At 44.7% G+C, this 14,878-nt stretch overlaps 1 protein-coding gene across 1 annotated transcript in view; it reads left to right on the top strand.

Moving 5' to 3' along the window:
* The first annotated feature begins 5,357 nt into the window (after positions 1 to 5,357).
* hsf2 (heat shock transcription factor 2) overlaps positions 5,358 to 14,878 on the top strand; it is a 32,500-nt gene continuing 22,979 nt past the window's right edge. The window contains exons 1-2 of the mRNA XM_078399591.1: positions 5,358 to 5,533; positions 6,095 to 6,203. Coding sequence (XP_078255717.1) covers positions 5,441 to 5,533; positions 6,095 to 6,203 — 202 coding nt within the window. The 5' untranslated portion in view covers positions 5,358 to 5,440. The remainder of the gene's footprint in view (positions 5,534 to 6,094; positions 6,204 to 14,878) is intronic.

Here is a 14,878-nt window from a genome sequence, read left to right as displayed (position 1 = left end):
CGTGGGTAAGGTACTGTGCCGGCCAGGGAGAGGAAGGGGGACAGGGGAACCGAGGGTAGGCCCAGCACCAGGCCCAGGCCTCGGCCTCCACCTCCACCTCCACCAATGCCCGGCCTCACCGCTGCTGCTGCCGCCTTTCCCCTTGGCCCAACTCAGGCTCGCGGTTACCCGGTCATGTCCAGGCCCAGGCTCTGGCTGCTTCCCCCGGCACCAGGCCTGGCTCCCCCACCCCAGCGAGACAGGCGGCCAAGCCCTACTCAACGGCCCTCAACTGCGCAGGCATGGACGCGTTTGTTCTGCACAAGCGTGGATGCGGCGGCCATCCCACGTAAGTACCAGATCAATGGAGCCCCAACTGAGCATGCGCTGTTTCTTAAACTTTAAAACGTAAATACGTTTTAAAATATAACAACGATTTCAATGAAACTTCTTCCATAGGACCACGGGACGACGATGAGTAAGGTGGGCCTGACATTGTCGCACTATCGTGTACAGTTTTGGCCGTAGTTCAGGAACAAGCGAACAAACAAGAGTTTTAGTATATAGATGTTCAGTTCTGGGCACCATGATATAGGAAAGATGTTGTCAAGCTGGAAAGGGTACAGAGAAGAATTACAAGGATGTTGCCAGGGCTAGAGTATCTGAGCTATTGGGAGAGGTTAAGTATGCTGGGACTCTATTCCTTGGGGCGCAGGAGGATGAGGGTGAAACAGAAAAATAGGTGCAGGAGTAGGCGATTCGGCCCTTCGAGCCAGCACTGCCATTCAATATGATCATGGCTGATCATCTAAAATCAGTACCCCGTTCCTTTCCCCCATATCCGCTGACTCCTTTAGCCCTAAGAGCAAAACCTAATTCTCTCTTGAAAAAATCCAGTGATTGGGGTCATTGTTAAACATAGAAACATAGAAAATAGTTGCAGGAGGAGGCCATTCGACCCTTCAAGCCAGCACCACCATTCATCGTGATCATTGCTGATCGTCCACAATCAGTAACCTGTGCCCAACTTCTCCCCATATCCCTTGATTCCACTAGCCCCCAGAGCTCTATCTAACTCTCTCTTAAATTCATCCAGTGATTCGGCCTCCACTGCCTCCTATGGCAGAGAATTCCACAGATTCACAACTCTCTGGGTGAAGAAGTTTTTCCTTATCTCAGTCCCAAATGGCCTACCCCATATTCTTAAACTGTGACCCCTGGTTCTGGACTCCCCCAACATCGGGAACATTTTTCCTGCATTTACCCTGTCCAATCCTTTTATATGTTTCTCTAAGATCCCCTCTCAACTTTCTAAATTCCAGTGAATACAAGCCCAGTTGACCCATTCTTTCATCATATGTCAGTCCCACCATCCCGGGAATTAACCTGGTGAACCTATGCTGCACTCCCTCAATAGCAATAATGTCCTTCCTCAAATTAGGAGACCAAAATTGCACACAATACTCCAGGTGCGGTCTCACCAGGGCCCTGTACAACTGCGGTAGGACTTCCTTGCTCCTAAACTCAAATCCTTTCGCAATGAAGGTCAACATGCCATTAGCTTTCTTCACTGCCTGCTGCACCTGCATGTTTACTTTCAGTAACTGATGACTGAACCAGATCAAGCACCTTGGACCAACTGCAAAACAGTGGTTGCTGGCCATGTTTAACACCTGCATGGAGAGGAGATGTCACATCCCAAAGATCTGGTGTTGCACACGTGTCATAGCATTGCTGAAGCCCGGCAAAGATCCTTCACCAACAAAGAGCGACAGGCCAATATCACTTCTTTGCCACGCCTACAAGCTGTTTGAGCGACTCATCTTGACTCGCCTCAGCCAGGTGATAGAGCCATCCCTAATAAAGGAGCAGGCAGGGTTCCAGCCTGGGAAGTCCTGCACAGGTCAGCTTCTCAATCTCACCCAACACATAGAGGATGACTTTCAGGAAGGTGTTATCACAGGTGCTGTTTTTGTAGGCATTTCAGCCGCTTATGATACAGTAAACCATCGTCGACTGTTACACAAAGTACTTAATTTGACAGACAACTTGCATCCAACCAACCTGGTGAAGACTCTGGTCGAAAACGGACGCTTCTTTGTCGAGCTGTCAGGAAAGAAAAGTCGCTGGCGCAGGCAGAGAAACGGCCTCCCTCAAGGAAGTGTCCTGGCACCCACCTTGTTCAATATCTATGTTAATGACCAGCCTTTACATCCCAGCACTAGGAGTTTCATTTATGCAGATGACCTGTGTATTACAACCCAGTTAGAACCTGTGTAACTTCCTTAAGGCAGAAGTTACTCTGTGTGAGGCTTTAGTCAACCTGTCCTCGTATTACAAAGAGAACCACTTGAGCCAATCCATCTAAAACCCAAGCCTGCGCCTTCCACTTGAAGAACAAGTATGCAAATCGAAGGTTGACGATCATATGGAATGGAATCAGATTGGAGCACTGAGAGTCCAGTCTATCTTGGTGTGACTCTTGATCGACCTCTGACCTACAAAGCACATATCACCAAGCTTAAAGGAAATATCAGTTCCAGAAATGCTCTTCTAGCTGAGTACCCTAAAATGGGGAGCAAATTCTAAAACCATTCAATCAACAGCTCTGGCTCTCTGCCTCTCCATTGCTGAGTATGCCTGTGCAGTATGGAAGATCTCAGGTCATGCAAGGAAGATTAATCCTGTGCTAAACACAAGCTGTTGCGCACCAGTGGATGCATGAAACCAACCAAGACTGACAACATCTATCCACTCTCTGGCATTGCACCTCCTGGAATCAGAAGAGCTGTAGCCAGTCAAAAAGAATGCCTCAGACAATCAGAGGATGAAAGACACCCCCTACATGACCACCCTTTGCTACCTCAGCGTTTGAAATCGTGCAGAAGTTTCCTCTCTTCTGTCCATCCCCTGGACTGCAGTGCATCGTCCAGGCTCAAACTCTGGGAAGAGAGACTAGAGAAATCTCTGGAAGACATTCACATGGCAATCGATCCCTCTGATAAACTTCCACCAGGTTCCGACCAACTGTGGATAACCTGGCCGCGGGATTTTCTCTGCCCGGAGGAGGCTTCAATGTCGGGAGCCACGACCGCCCCGAAGTGCAGCGGCAGCGTCTTCGCCTGCCCCGGATCGCGGGGCTTGGGTCGGCCCGCTGCGGACCTATACCGTCCGGCGCGGCCTGGAAAGTGGCAACTTCAACAGCCTGACCTTGGGAGAAGACAGCAGGGGAAGAGAAAATATATTCTGGCCTTCCATCACAGTGAGGAGGTGACTGGAGGAGACTCACTGTGATGGATGTTTCTTTTTTTGTTTGTTTTGTGTTGGTTATGATTGTGTGTGAAATTGTTTATTTTTATTGCTCTATTGCTGGACTGTGGGTGACCTTTCATTTCACTGCACATCTTGTATGTGTATGTGACAAATAAAACTTGACTTGACTTGATTTATCCACATTATACTGCATCTGCCCACTCACCCAACCTGTCCAAGTCACCCTGCAGCCTCATAGCATCCTCATCGCAGCTCACACTGCCACCCAGCTTTGTGTCATCCGTAAACCTGGAGATGTCACATTTAATTCCTGTATCTAAATCGTTAATATATATTGTAAATAACTGGGGTCCCAGCACAAAGCCTTGCGGCACTGCCTGCCATTCTGAAAAGGACCTGTTAATTCCTACTCTTTGCTTCCTGTCTGCCAACCAGTTCTCTACCCATGTCAATATCCTACCCCCAATACCATGTGCTCTAATTTTGCACACTAATCACTTGTGTGGGACCTTGTCAGAGGCTTTTTGAAAGACCAGAAACACCACATCCATTGGCTCTCCCTTATCCAGTCTACTTAAATCCTCAAAAAATTCCAGATTAGTCAAGCATGATTTCTCCTTCATAAATCCGTGCTAACTTTGATCAATCCTGTCACTGTTTTCAAAATGCGCTGCTATAACATCTTTAACAATCGACTCCAGCATCTTCCCCACTACCGATGTAAGGCTAACTGGTCTCTAATTCCGTTTTCTCTCTCCCTCCTTTCTTAAAAAGTGGGGGTTACATTAGCTACCCATCAGTCCACTGGAACTGATCCTGAGTCGAGAGGATATTGGAAGATGATCACCGATGCATCCACAATTTCTAGGGCCACCTCGAGTACTCTAGGATGCAGACCATCAGGCCCTGGGGATTTATCAGCCTTCATCCCAACAGTTTACCTAACACCATTTCCTGACTAATGTGGATTCCCTTCAGTTCCTCCCTCCCACTAGATCCTTGGTCCCCTAGTATTTCTGGGAGATTGTTTGTGTCTTCCTTAGTGAAGACAGAACCAAAGAACTTGTTTAACTGTTCTGCCATTTCTTTGTTTCCCATTATAAATTCACCTGTCTCTGATTGTAAGGGACCTACATTTGTCTTCACTTGGGTGATCATATTGAGGTGTATAAAATCATGAAAGGAATAGATCGGGTAGATGCACAGAGTCTCTTGCCCAGAGTAGGGGAATCGAGGACCAGGAGACATAGGTTTAAGGTGAAGGGGAAAAGATTTAATAGGAATCTGAGGGGTAACTTTTTCACACAACTGGTGGTGGCTGTATGGAACAAGCTGCCAGAGGAAGTAGTTGAGGCAGGGACTATCCCAATATTTAAGAAAGAGTTAGACAGGTACATGGATATGGCAGGTTTGGAGGGATTTGGAACAAACGATGGCAAGTGGGACTAGTGTAGCTGGGACATTGATGGCCGGTGTGGGAAAGTTGGGCCGAAGAGCCTGTTTCCACACTGTATCACTCTACCTTTGCAGATTACCAACTGTGACACATCTCGTTTCCCTTTCCCCTGACTCTCAGTCTGAAGAAGGGTCTCGTCCCAGAAATATCATCCGTTCATTTTCTCCAGAGATGCTGCCTGTCCCGCTGAGTTACTCCAGCAATTTGGTGTCTGTCTCTGGTGTAAAAGCCACCCTTTGTGCTGGGCCCCTCTCCTCTCTCTCTCTCCCCCCTCTTTCTCTCCCCCTCCCCCCCCTCTTTCTCTCCCCCTCTTTCTCTCCCCCTCCCCCCCTCTCCCCATCCTCTCTCTCCCCATCCTCTCTCTCCATCCTCTCTCCCCCTCACTCTTCCCCCTTTCTCTCTCTCTCCACTCATCCACTCCCCCCCCTCTCTCTCCCCCTTTCCCCATCTCTCTCCCCTCTCTCTCTTCCCCCTCTTTCTCTCTTCCCCCCCTCTTTCTCTCTCCCCCTCTCTCTCTTCACCCCCTCTCCCCCCCTCTTTATCCGCCCCCCCTCACCCTCCCCCCACTCTCCCCCCTCTCTCCGTCTCCGCATCGCGCCGTTGGGCGGAGCGTGCGGGAGCGCGCGCGGCGGCGGCGGTGGCGGCGGTTTGCCGGCGGGGGGAGGGGGCGGAGGGGGATCAGTGCAGACCAGGCCAGGCCGGAACCAGTCGGAGAGCGGAGCTGCTGCGAGGATGAAGCAGACGGTGGCGGTGCCGGCCTTCCTCACCAAGCTGTGGGCCCTGGTGGAGGACCCCGACACCAACGAGTTCATCTGCTGGAACCAGGTGACGGCGCCGCACCTTCGGCTTCGCACACTGGCTGCAGCCTTCCCTTGCGGCCTGAGCTGAGCCGTTCCCCCGTCCCTCCGGACAAGCGGCGTGCCCCGGCTCCCGGCTCTACCAGGGCTGCTGCTGGTGGTGGTGGTGCTGCTGCTGGTGGTGGTGGTGCTGCTGCTCGATCCGGACGGAAAACATAAAGGAGTGAAGCTGGCCGGCGCTGCGGGCGGCGGAACCAACGGGCCTATGGTGCCCGGCCGATGCATGGTGCCCGGCCGATGCATGGTGCCCGGCCGATGCATGGTGCCCGGCCGATGCATGGTGCCCGGCCGATGCATGGTGCCCGGCCGATGCATGGTGCCCGGCCGATGCATGGTGCCCGGCCGATGCATGGTGCCCGGCCGATGCAGGGTGCCCGATGCAGGGTGCCCGATGCAGGGTGCCGATGCATGGTGCCCGGCCTGCCCTGGGGTGGGGGGTGGGGGGTGGTGGTGGTGAGGATCATCATCCCCGGTCTATGACTCTGGCTCATGTCTGTCCTGTCTGTTTTGTTTCCCTTCCCCACTGCAGAATGGCCACGGGTTCCTGGTTCTGGACGAGCAGCGGTTCTCCAAGGAAATCCTGCCCAAGTACTTCAAGCACAACAACATGGCCAGTTTCGTCCGGCAGCTGAATATGTGTAAGTGTAAACACGCTTTACCTAGTGACATGTGCGCCAGGCAGGCCTGCTCTCACTTATCAAATCAGGTCACTGAGGCGTGACTTCATTTTTAAAGCACAACTTGCTCCTCGCACGTAGAAGCAGCCGTGTCGAGTCTACTGTCATCACGCTAATATGGTGAGGTGAAGGTACAATGACATTCTTCCTTGCAACATCATCACGGGCATGTGGACTCGGACAACACAAAGTTTACACTTTTGACTCTTGTAGAATTGAGGTATAATTTAATAGTGCAAAAAAAAGGCATTAATGCAAAATTACACAAATTAGAACACGAAAATTAGAAAGCAAGTTCATGTTAGGGCAAGAGAAGGTTTGTTGTGTTCCGTTGCCATGGAGGTTTAGGGTTAGTTTAGTTTACAGAGAAAGCATTCACATCAACCGTCAATTATCTGTTCACACTAGTTATTCCACTTTTTAATCCACCGTACACACTAGGGGGAATTAACCTACAAACCTACACATTTTGGGATGTGGGAGAAAGCCAGAGCACCAGGAGAAAATTCACATGATTGTTACATGTACTGAACAAAGTACAGTGAAACGCTTTTGTTGCATGCTAAACAGTCAGTGCAAAGACTATACATCACATGGAGAAGGTGCTAACTCCACCTGGACAGCACCAGAGGTCAGGATTGAACCTGGGTTTCTGGTGTTGTGCAGCAGCTGTGCCACTCTGCAGTTTGGTTTAAAAACATGATAGTTGTAAACAAGTAGCTGTTCATGAACCTAGAGGTATGGGCCTTCAGGCCTCTGTACCTTCCATCTGACGGTAACAGTAAAAAGAGGGCATGGCATGATCATGATGCTTGATGACATATGCTACATTCTTGAGGTAGCATCACACAAGCTAGCTGTACCTGTGATAATCTGGGCTGAGTCATAGAGTTATACAGGATGGAAGCAGTCCCTTTGGCTCAGCTTGTCTATGCCAACCAAGATGCTCCATCTCTGCTAGACCCATTTGCCTGAGTGTGGCCCATATCCCTTGAAACCTTTCCTAACATGTACTGTCTTATTAACTTAAAACACGATTTATTTTGCCTCTTGGTTATAGTTTCTAATAGCTTTTCTACCACATTAAACAATAATTGCCCTTTTTGTACAGGTGTCAAATTGCCATTTTCTAGTCTGTGCATATTCCTTGTTTATAAGGAAGGCTTGAAGATTATGGAGACCCCTTCAGCAGTATCCACACTTGTTTCTCTACTATCGCCAACCATCCTTGTTCTTCATTTTCAAATTTTTACCAAAATAATTATCAACCACTGAAGGTCACCTCACCTTCTGTCTCCTTTCTCTGTTCGTTTACTTATTTACTTATTTATCTATTTATTCATTTCCCTATGTTCTCTAAATCTCTGTAAAGCGTCTTTGAGTATATGAAAAGAGCTATATAAATAAAATGCATTATTATTATTATTATTATATTGTATTTAGTCACCATAGAACCATTTTCTGTTCAAAGTCACCTATTGTTCTGAAGTGTTTGGTTCTACTTAATTCTGGGCCGATTCCATCTCATTCTGTTTGTTAGCCTCCTACATTTAAGTTTTATTTCAGATCGATCCTTGCCCTTTCCCATCATTAATCCAAACCGTACGATCACTGTTCCCTAAATGTTCTCCACTGACATTATCCTACCTCATTCTCCAGAACACATCCAACTATGCCAGTAATCTTTGCCCTTTTTTTATTCCAATACATATTGGGTTAATTGAAATCCCAATATTAACTTTCTACAATTCTTGCAGAATCTAGTAATTTTCCTGTTGAAATGCCTTTCTAGCTCTTGCTATGTTTGGTGATTTATTGAATAAGCACAATTGTGAAAACTTCCTTCAACATTTGGGCTTTACTCACATTTACTCACCCTTCCTGGTGCATTAAGAATATCATCTCTCCACCATTTCAATTTGTTATTTAATCGGCATTGCCATTTTTTCCTCTCTTTTACATTCCTTATTGTTTCTAAATATCTTGTATTAGAAAATATTACGTGCAAATTTCTGACTTTTTGCTTTTGAATTATGTTTTGATTAACACCAGTGCACAGAATCCTACATACCTATTAGTGTTTACAGTTCAACAGTATTATATTCTCTTCTCTTGCAATCTGCTAATGCCTAACTTTTCTTCAGCCACATTAATAAATCATGAGGTCGTTGCTGAAGTGCAGCCTACCCACCTTGAAATGTTGCTTCTTGCCAAAACTGGTACTAATATCCCAAGAATTTTCCTCTTGTGCCCTCTGTATCCTCTTGGTGCTATCTTGCTGCATCCTATTTCTGTTTGGGCTTTGCAAGGTTAATTTTTATAGAAGTATGGTGCAGTGGTAGAGTTGCTGCCTTACAGCGAATGCAGCGCCGGAGACTCGGGTTCGATCCTGACTACGGGTGCTGTACTGTACGGAGTTTGTACGTTCTCCCCGTGACCTGCGTGGGTTTTCTCCGAGATCGTCGGTTTCCTCCCACACTCCAAAGACGTACAGGTTTGTAGGTTAATTGACTGGGCAAATGTAAAAATTGTCCCTAGTGGGTGTAGGATGGTGTTAATGTGCGGGGATTGCTGGGCGGCATGGACCCTGTGGGCTGAAGGGCCTGTTTCTGCGCTGTATCTCTAAATCTAAAAAATCTAAAAATCTATATTTTTACTGTATTCATAATTCCTATTTTCACCCTTATATAATTTATTTTTCCATGGTTGCCATGTTTCATCCTGGCTTCCAAGATAATGTTATCATCACCAATTTCTGATGAATGCTATTTAATAATTTATTTTAAAGATTCCTGCATTTCTTGTATCTTTCTGATAGATGACCTTCCACTTAGTATCCTGAACCTCATCTGTTGCCATCTCATGGAATTACCATCTAAGAAATTAAAATCAATGGCATGCAATGACTCCAATTAACACACTGTATCTGAGTTTAAATAGCTGGAGGCACTTGCTGTTCATGGCTTTCAGGGTCATTCGTGCCTTCAAGTTATCGCATGACGCAGGAATTGCACAAGGTCTAGGCTGTCCATCTGTGATTTAGCAAACTTTGTATTTCTTCTATGTTACGTTACAATTTTTAAAATAAATTTATTTGGCAACAGTACTTCCCTCAACACTAAACTCGTGGGTTTCCCCCACTGTTCCCCTCACAGTGTACTTTCAATTGCAGCATTTAAATATATATAATTATATTTAACTAGAGTACATTCAAGATGTATCAACAGTTCAAAGAAAAATGACGCAATGTATTCTGTTTGCAAAGTGGAAATATCACTAGGTGAAGTTGGATGGACAAAGAAAGTTAAATAGGGAAAAAAATTCTAATCTGCGTAGTTAATAAGGATCTGAAGTCTATCAAAGTGGGTATCAATGGACACCTACAATCAGCATATTGCCTCTTTTTAGTTATGGGTACCAGACCTGCCGGAGTGTAATGTGGAGAAATTTTATGATCTGTATGTCATTTACCTTTACAAAGAAGATGCACACTCAAAAAAAGATTTACTATTTATGCCAAATATATGTAGCTTAAAAGTAAATTGAACAATGCAATGCCCTACTTTTAAAGACTTCAAAATGTGTGCATTGTGCAAAACCAGCAAAATAGCAAAATTAAGGCCAAATGTGTTATTCTGAAAAAAATCATAAACTTCAAACTTATTTAGTATCATTGGATGCATTGTCTGTGTGGTGGCTTCTTTATTTTTGCAAAATTGAAGACTGGAGATAATAGCCACTCCGATACAAAACTGACTTAGCAGGAGTTGTAGTGAATGGATGCTCTTTGGAGAAGTATGCAGATGTTTCCTGAGATTTGGTATGAGGAGCTTTGTTTTTAATGTTCAACTAGACCAAGTGGACCCGTTGGGCCCAAACCTCCTGCATTGGTGCAGCACCTTCCCTCCTTCCCCAACCTCTCCCCCCTCTCCAACCACTCCCCCCCTCCTCCTTCCCCTTTTGTGTTTTTATGACTTGGCAGATCAACTTCCCTCCTGGGATAAAGTTCTATCGTATCATGTCGTTTGTGTATTTGCAGTTTAAAAATTTGCATCCATAAAACTAGGAAAGTTGCCTAGTTTTTGGTAGTGCTGGCTCTTCCAACCCGAGGAACCCCTTCCCTGGACCTTTCTGGTTCACATGCAGAAGGCCTAACTTATTGGCCCCAACTATCCCAGAGACCAATGATGAGGCCTAAAACAATAATTAATTTTTAATTGTGTCCTCAAATCTGGGGAAATTAGGAAAGGACATAAATTAGGAAAGGACATACAAGCCTTTCCATTAACAGCTGTATCATTTGAATTAATAAATTAAGAAGAATAAGCTTGATAATATATTACCCCAAAATACTTGCTGCCGCTAATGGTGAGTAATGATGGACTTCTGCAATTGTCTATGCATGTACAGAAGTCGATGCCTTTTTTACTAGCAAATTCTGAACCATTGTGATACCGGAGAAAACCTATTGGAATGATAACTGGTACCAGGCTTTAACACAATTTAGACTCTGAATTTTGTTTGGCAGAGTCTAAAAGTGAAATTAGCAATCTCCTTAAGGTAATGAAGCAGCTAGATGTGTTTAGTTAGATGGATTATTTGCATTAGATAGAAGGTAAACGATCATGAGCATTAAAAACATGGTTAAATCAAAGAAATGTGTGGGACAAAAGAAGTTGATTCTGCTCATCCATGAATCTCAGTTCCCAACTCAGTAGCTACTTTAATTGCAGCCCAGTAAGTGCATATCAAAATACTTTTTGAAGGAGATGCAGATTTCTATTTCCTCCAACCAGTTCAGTGAGTGTACTTCACTTTGGATGAAAATAATTCCCCTCCACAACCGCCTAATCGACCCTAATACCCTAAAATATATGCTGTCATGCTATTAATTTCTCTGTAAAGGAAGATGGGGAATACAATTGAGATATACAAGATAAAATGTATCTCCCCTTGGTTGCATCTGTTGCAAAGAAAACCATCCCAACTGGGTTAATCAAATCTAATGACTAAATATCAAAATATTTGATTAATCACTGAAGTAGGTTGTCAGAATGTGTCAGATTACGGATTGGTTGTCATGCCAATAAACTTATTTTGTTCTGAAATTGCAATTGGCTTGAAATAGAGAGGGTAATGCCTGGCATGTAACATTAATCAGTAACAGATTGGCTCAGATATTGAAGCATACATGTCATCGTCTCCATTTAGTTAGCATCTTAATTAGAATAACTAATTTGTGGTGCTTCCCAAACTGAATTGTGCAAGCATGTGTGCACGTATTACATGCTTGCTGGTAATATATTGATATCCATTCTCAGGCAATGCAAACTGAGACCCTAACAATTTGAGTGATGCACATATATCTAATGCACTCTGAACTGTGCAGAGAAATTTAAGTATAGATATCATATTCTGAACTTTCCTTTCAAAACTTGTAAGGGGGAAAATATACAATAAATGGCATGATACTTAACACCAATGATGTACAGAGGGATCTTGGGGGCCAACTTCCTGAAAGTTGCTTCACAAGTAGAATGGTTGGTAAAGAAGGCATATGGTATGCATGTTTTCACAGGTCAGAGCAGGAAGTTATGATGCAGCTTTATAAGAATCGGGAAGTCATAATGCAGCTTTATAGGATTTTGGTTAGGCCGCATTTGAAGTATTGTGTACAGTTCTGGTCGCCCCATGGAACGGAAGGATGTGGAACCTTTGGAAAAGGTGCAGAAGAGGTTTACTGGAATAATGCCTGGATTAGGGGCTATTTGCTACAAGGAAAGTTTGAACAGACTTGGATTGTTTTCTCTGGATTGCCAGAGTTGTGGAGAGACCTGATAGAACTATGTAAAATTCTGGGAAAATTAGATAGGGTAGACCCTCAACCTTTTTCTGAAGATCGTAAAAACATATGCTAGAGGGCAAAGCTTTAAATTGAGAGCAGTGTTTAAATCAGATGTGCAGGGCAAGTTTTATTTACACAGAGGGTGGTGAGTGCCTGACATGCAATGGTATTTGCGGCAGATTCAGTGCCCTCCATAATGTTTGGGACAAAGACCCATCATTTATTTATTTGCCTCTGTACTCCACAATTTGAGATTTGTAATATAAAAAATCACATGTGGTTAAAAAATGGTCAATTCTTGAGTAGCCAAGTCAATCACCCGATCTGAACCCAATTGAGCATGCCTTTTATATGCTGAAGAGAAGATTGAAGGGGTCCCCAAAACAAGCATAAGCTAAAGATGGCTGCAATAGAGGCCTGGCAGAGCATCACCAGAGAAGACACCCAGCAACTGGTGATGTCCATGAATCGGAGACCAAGCAGTCATTGCATGCAAAGGACATGCAACAAAATACTAAACATGACTAATTTCATTTACATGACATTGGTGTGTCCCAAATATTACGGTGCCCTGAAATAGGGGGACTATGTTTAAACACTGCTGTAATTTCTACATGGTGAAACCACAATGTATAAAAATAGTCTCTATTAAAATCTGACCATGTGCACTTAAACCACGTGTGATTTTTCCTATTGCAAATCTCAAATTGTGGAGTACAGAGGCAAATAAATAAATGGTGGGTCTTCGTCCCAAACATTATGGAGGGCACTGTACGATAGTGGCTTTAAGAGACTATTGAATAGGCATGTGGATATGCCGTGAATGGAGTGATTTGGACTCTGTGCATGTAGATAAGAGTTGGTCTTGGCTTCCTGTTCAGCACGGACATTGTGGGGCGAAGGTGCTTATGCTGTGCTGTTCTATGTTCTATCTTCTTACCCCCTCACCCCAATCTCCACAACTATGGACCATAAAACATGCTGGAAGACTGATGTCTTGACTCAAAACATTGACCATTCCTCTCCCTCTGCAGATGCTGCCTGGCCTCCTGAGTTTCTCTGGGAGTTTATTTTTTCAGAATCTGTTGTCCATTGTATAAACTAGATCTATATCCATTTTAAACAACAGAACTTCACAATCTAAATAAAGCGAAGTGATCGTGCAGTCTACACTTTAGGTCATTAAGAAACCAAAATGACTTGTGTGTTGAATTATACATGTTGGTTGGCAACTTAATTGTCGATTAAGCAACTTAAATCGGTATTGCAAATAATACTAATATTTTCATACTGTTTTGATAGTCCTCCATTTAAGTTCACAACATGAGATTGTTTGCTGATAACTACAGACTCAGAGGTAGTCACAAAATGCTGGAGTAACTCAGCGGGTCAGACAGCATCTCGGGAAAGCGAAACGATCGCCTAGCCTGCGCTTGGTCTCATCGATGTAGAGAAGTTGATATCTGGAACAGCGAATACAATAGATGAGGTTGGAGGAGGTGCAGGTGAACCTCTGCCTCACCTGGAAAGACTGTTTGAGTCCTTGGATGGAGTCGAGGGGGGAGCTAAAAGGACAGGTGTTGCATCTCCTGCGGTTGCAGGGGAAAGTACCTGGGGAGGGGGTGGTTTGGATGGGAAGGGACGAGTGGACGAGGGAGTTTCGGAGGGAACGGTCTCTGGATAGCAGAAAGGGGTGGAGATGGGAAGATGTGGCCATTAGTGGGATCCCGTTGGAGGTGGCGGAAATGTTGGAGGATAGTTTGTTGTATGCGACGGCTGATGGGGTGGAAGGTGAGGACAAGGGGGACCCTATCCTTGTTACGAATGGGGGGGGGGAGCAAGAGCGGAGGTGCGGGATATTGAGGATACCCTAGTGAGAGCCTCATCTATAATGGAAGAGGGGAACCCCTGTTTCCTAAAGAATGAGGATATCTCCGATGCCGTGGTATGGAACACCTCATCCTGAGCGCAGATGCAGCGTAGTCGGGGGAATTGGGAGTAGAGGATAGAGTTTTTACAGGAAACAGGATGGGAAGAAGTGTAGTCAAGATAGCTGTGGGAGTCAGTGGGTTTGTAGTAGATGTTGGTCACTAGTCTGTCTCCTGTGATGGAGATGGTGAGATCCAGAAATGGTAGGGAGATGCTGGAGATGGTCCAAGTATATTTAAGAGCAGGATGGAAATTAGTGGTGAAATTGATGAAGTCAGTGAGTTCTGCACGGGTACAAGAGGCAGCACCAATGCAGTCGTCAGACTCGGAGAATACACAATGGATGTTCTATCTCTGCCTTCATCTTAAAGGACAGTTCACCAAAACCATTTGCATCTTAACATAATTTCAAGCAGTAAATGAAGAGAATTAATGTTGTGAAAGCTTCTGGATTCGACAATGTAGTGGCACAGAAGTCCAGCCTGATAGCTTTTTGACAGAACTGTTCCCTTTTATTGCTTGTAGTCTTGTCAATTTCAAATTGCAACAATTTGCTGCAAACATTTTTAAAATCCTTTTGTTGATCATCTTACCTTTTTGTCATGAGCCATTTTACCAGTAATTATCCATCTGAATTCTTAATGATTTTGAATATTTGTCAGATTTATTCTTAAATCTCTGAGGTGAACAACCGACTTTTCTATTCTTCTTTCTACTGTTCAATGGTGCTTTTATTGTCACATGTGTAAAGTGCAAATGCTCAGTGAAGTTCTTTTCTTGCAAACAGTCCAGTAGAGTATTGCCATACCTAAGTACATCCCCGATTAGCAAATTGTACAGAATGTGTAGGAAAATAACTGCA

Source organism: Rhinoraja longicauda, chromosome 5, assembly GCF_053455715.1.
Source record: "Rhinoraja longicauda isolate Sanriku21f chromosome 5, sRhiLon1.1, whole genome shotgun sequence".
NCBI lineage: Eukaryota > Metazoa > Chordata > Chondrichthyes > Rajiformes > Arhynchobatidae > Rhinoraja > Rhinoraja longicauda.
Note: the sequence above shows the minus strand (reverse complement) of the source record. Positions and strands in the feature narration are given on the sequence as shown.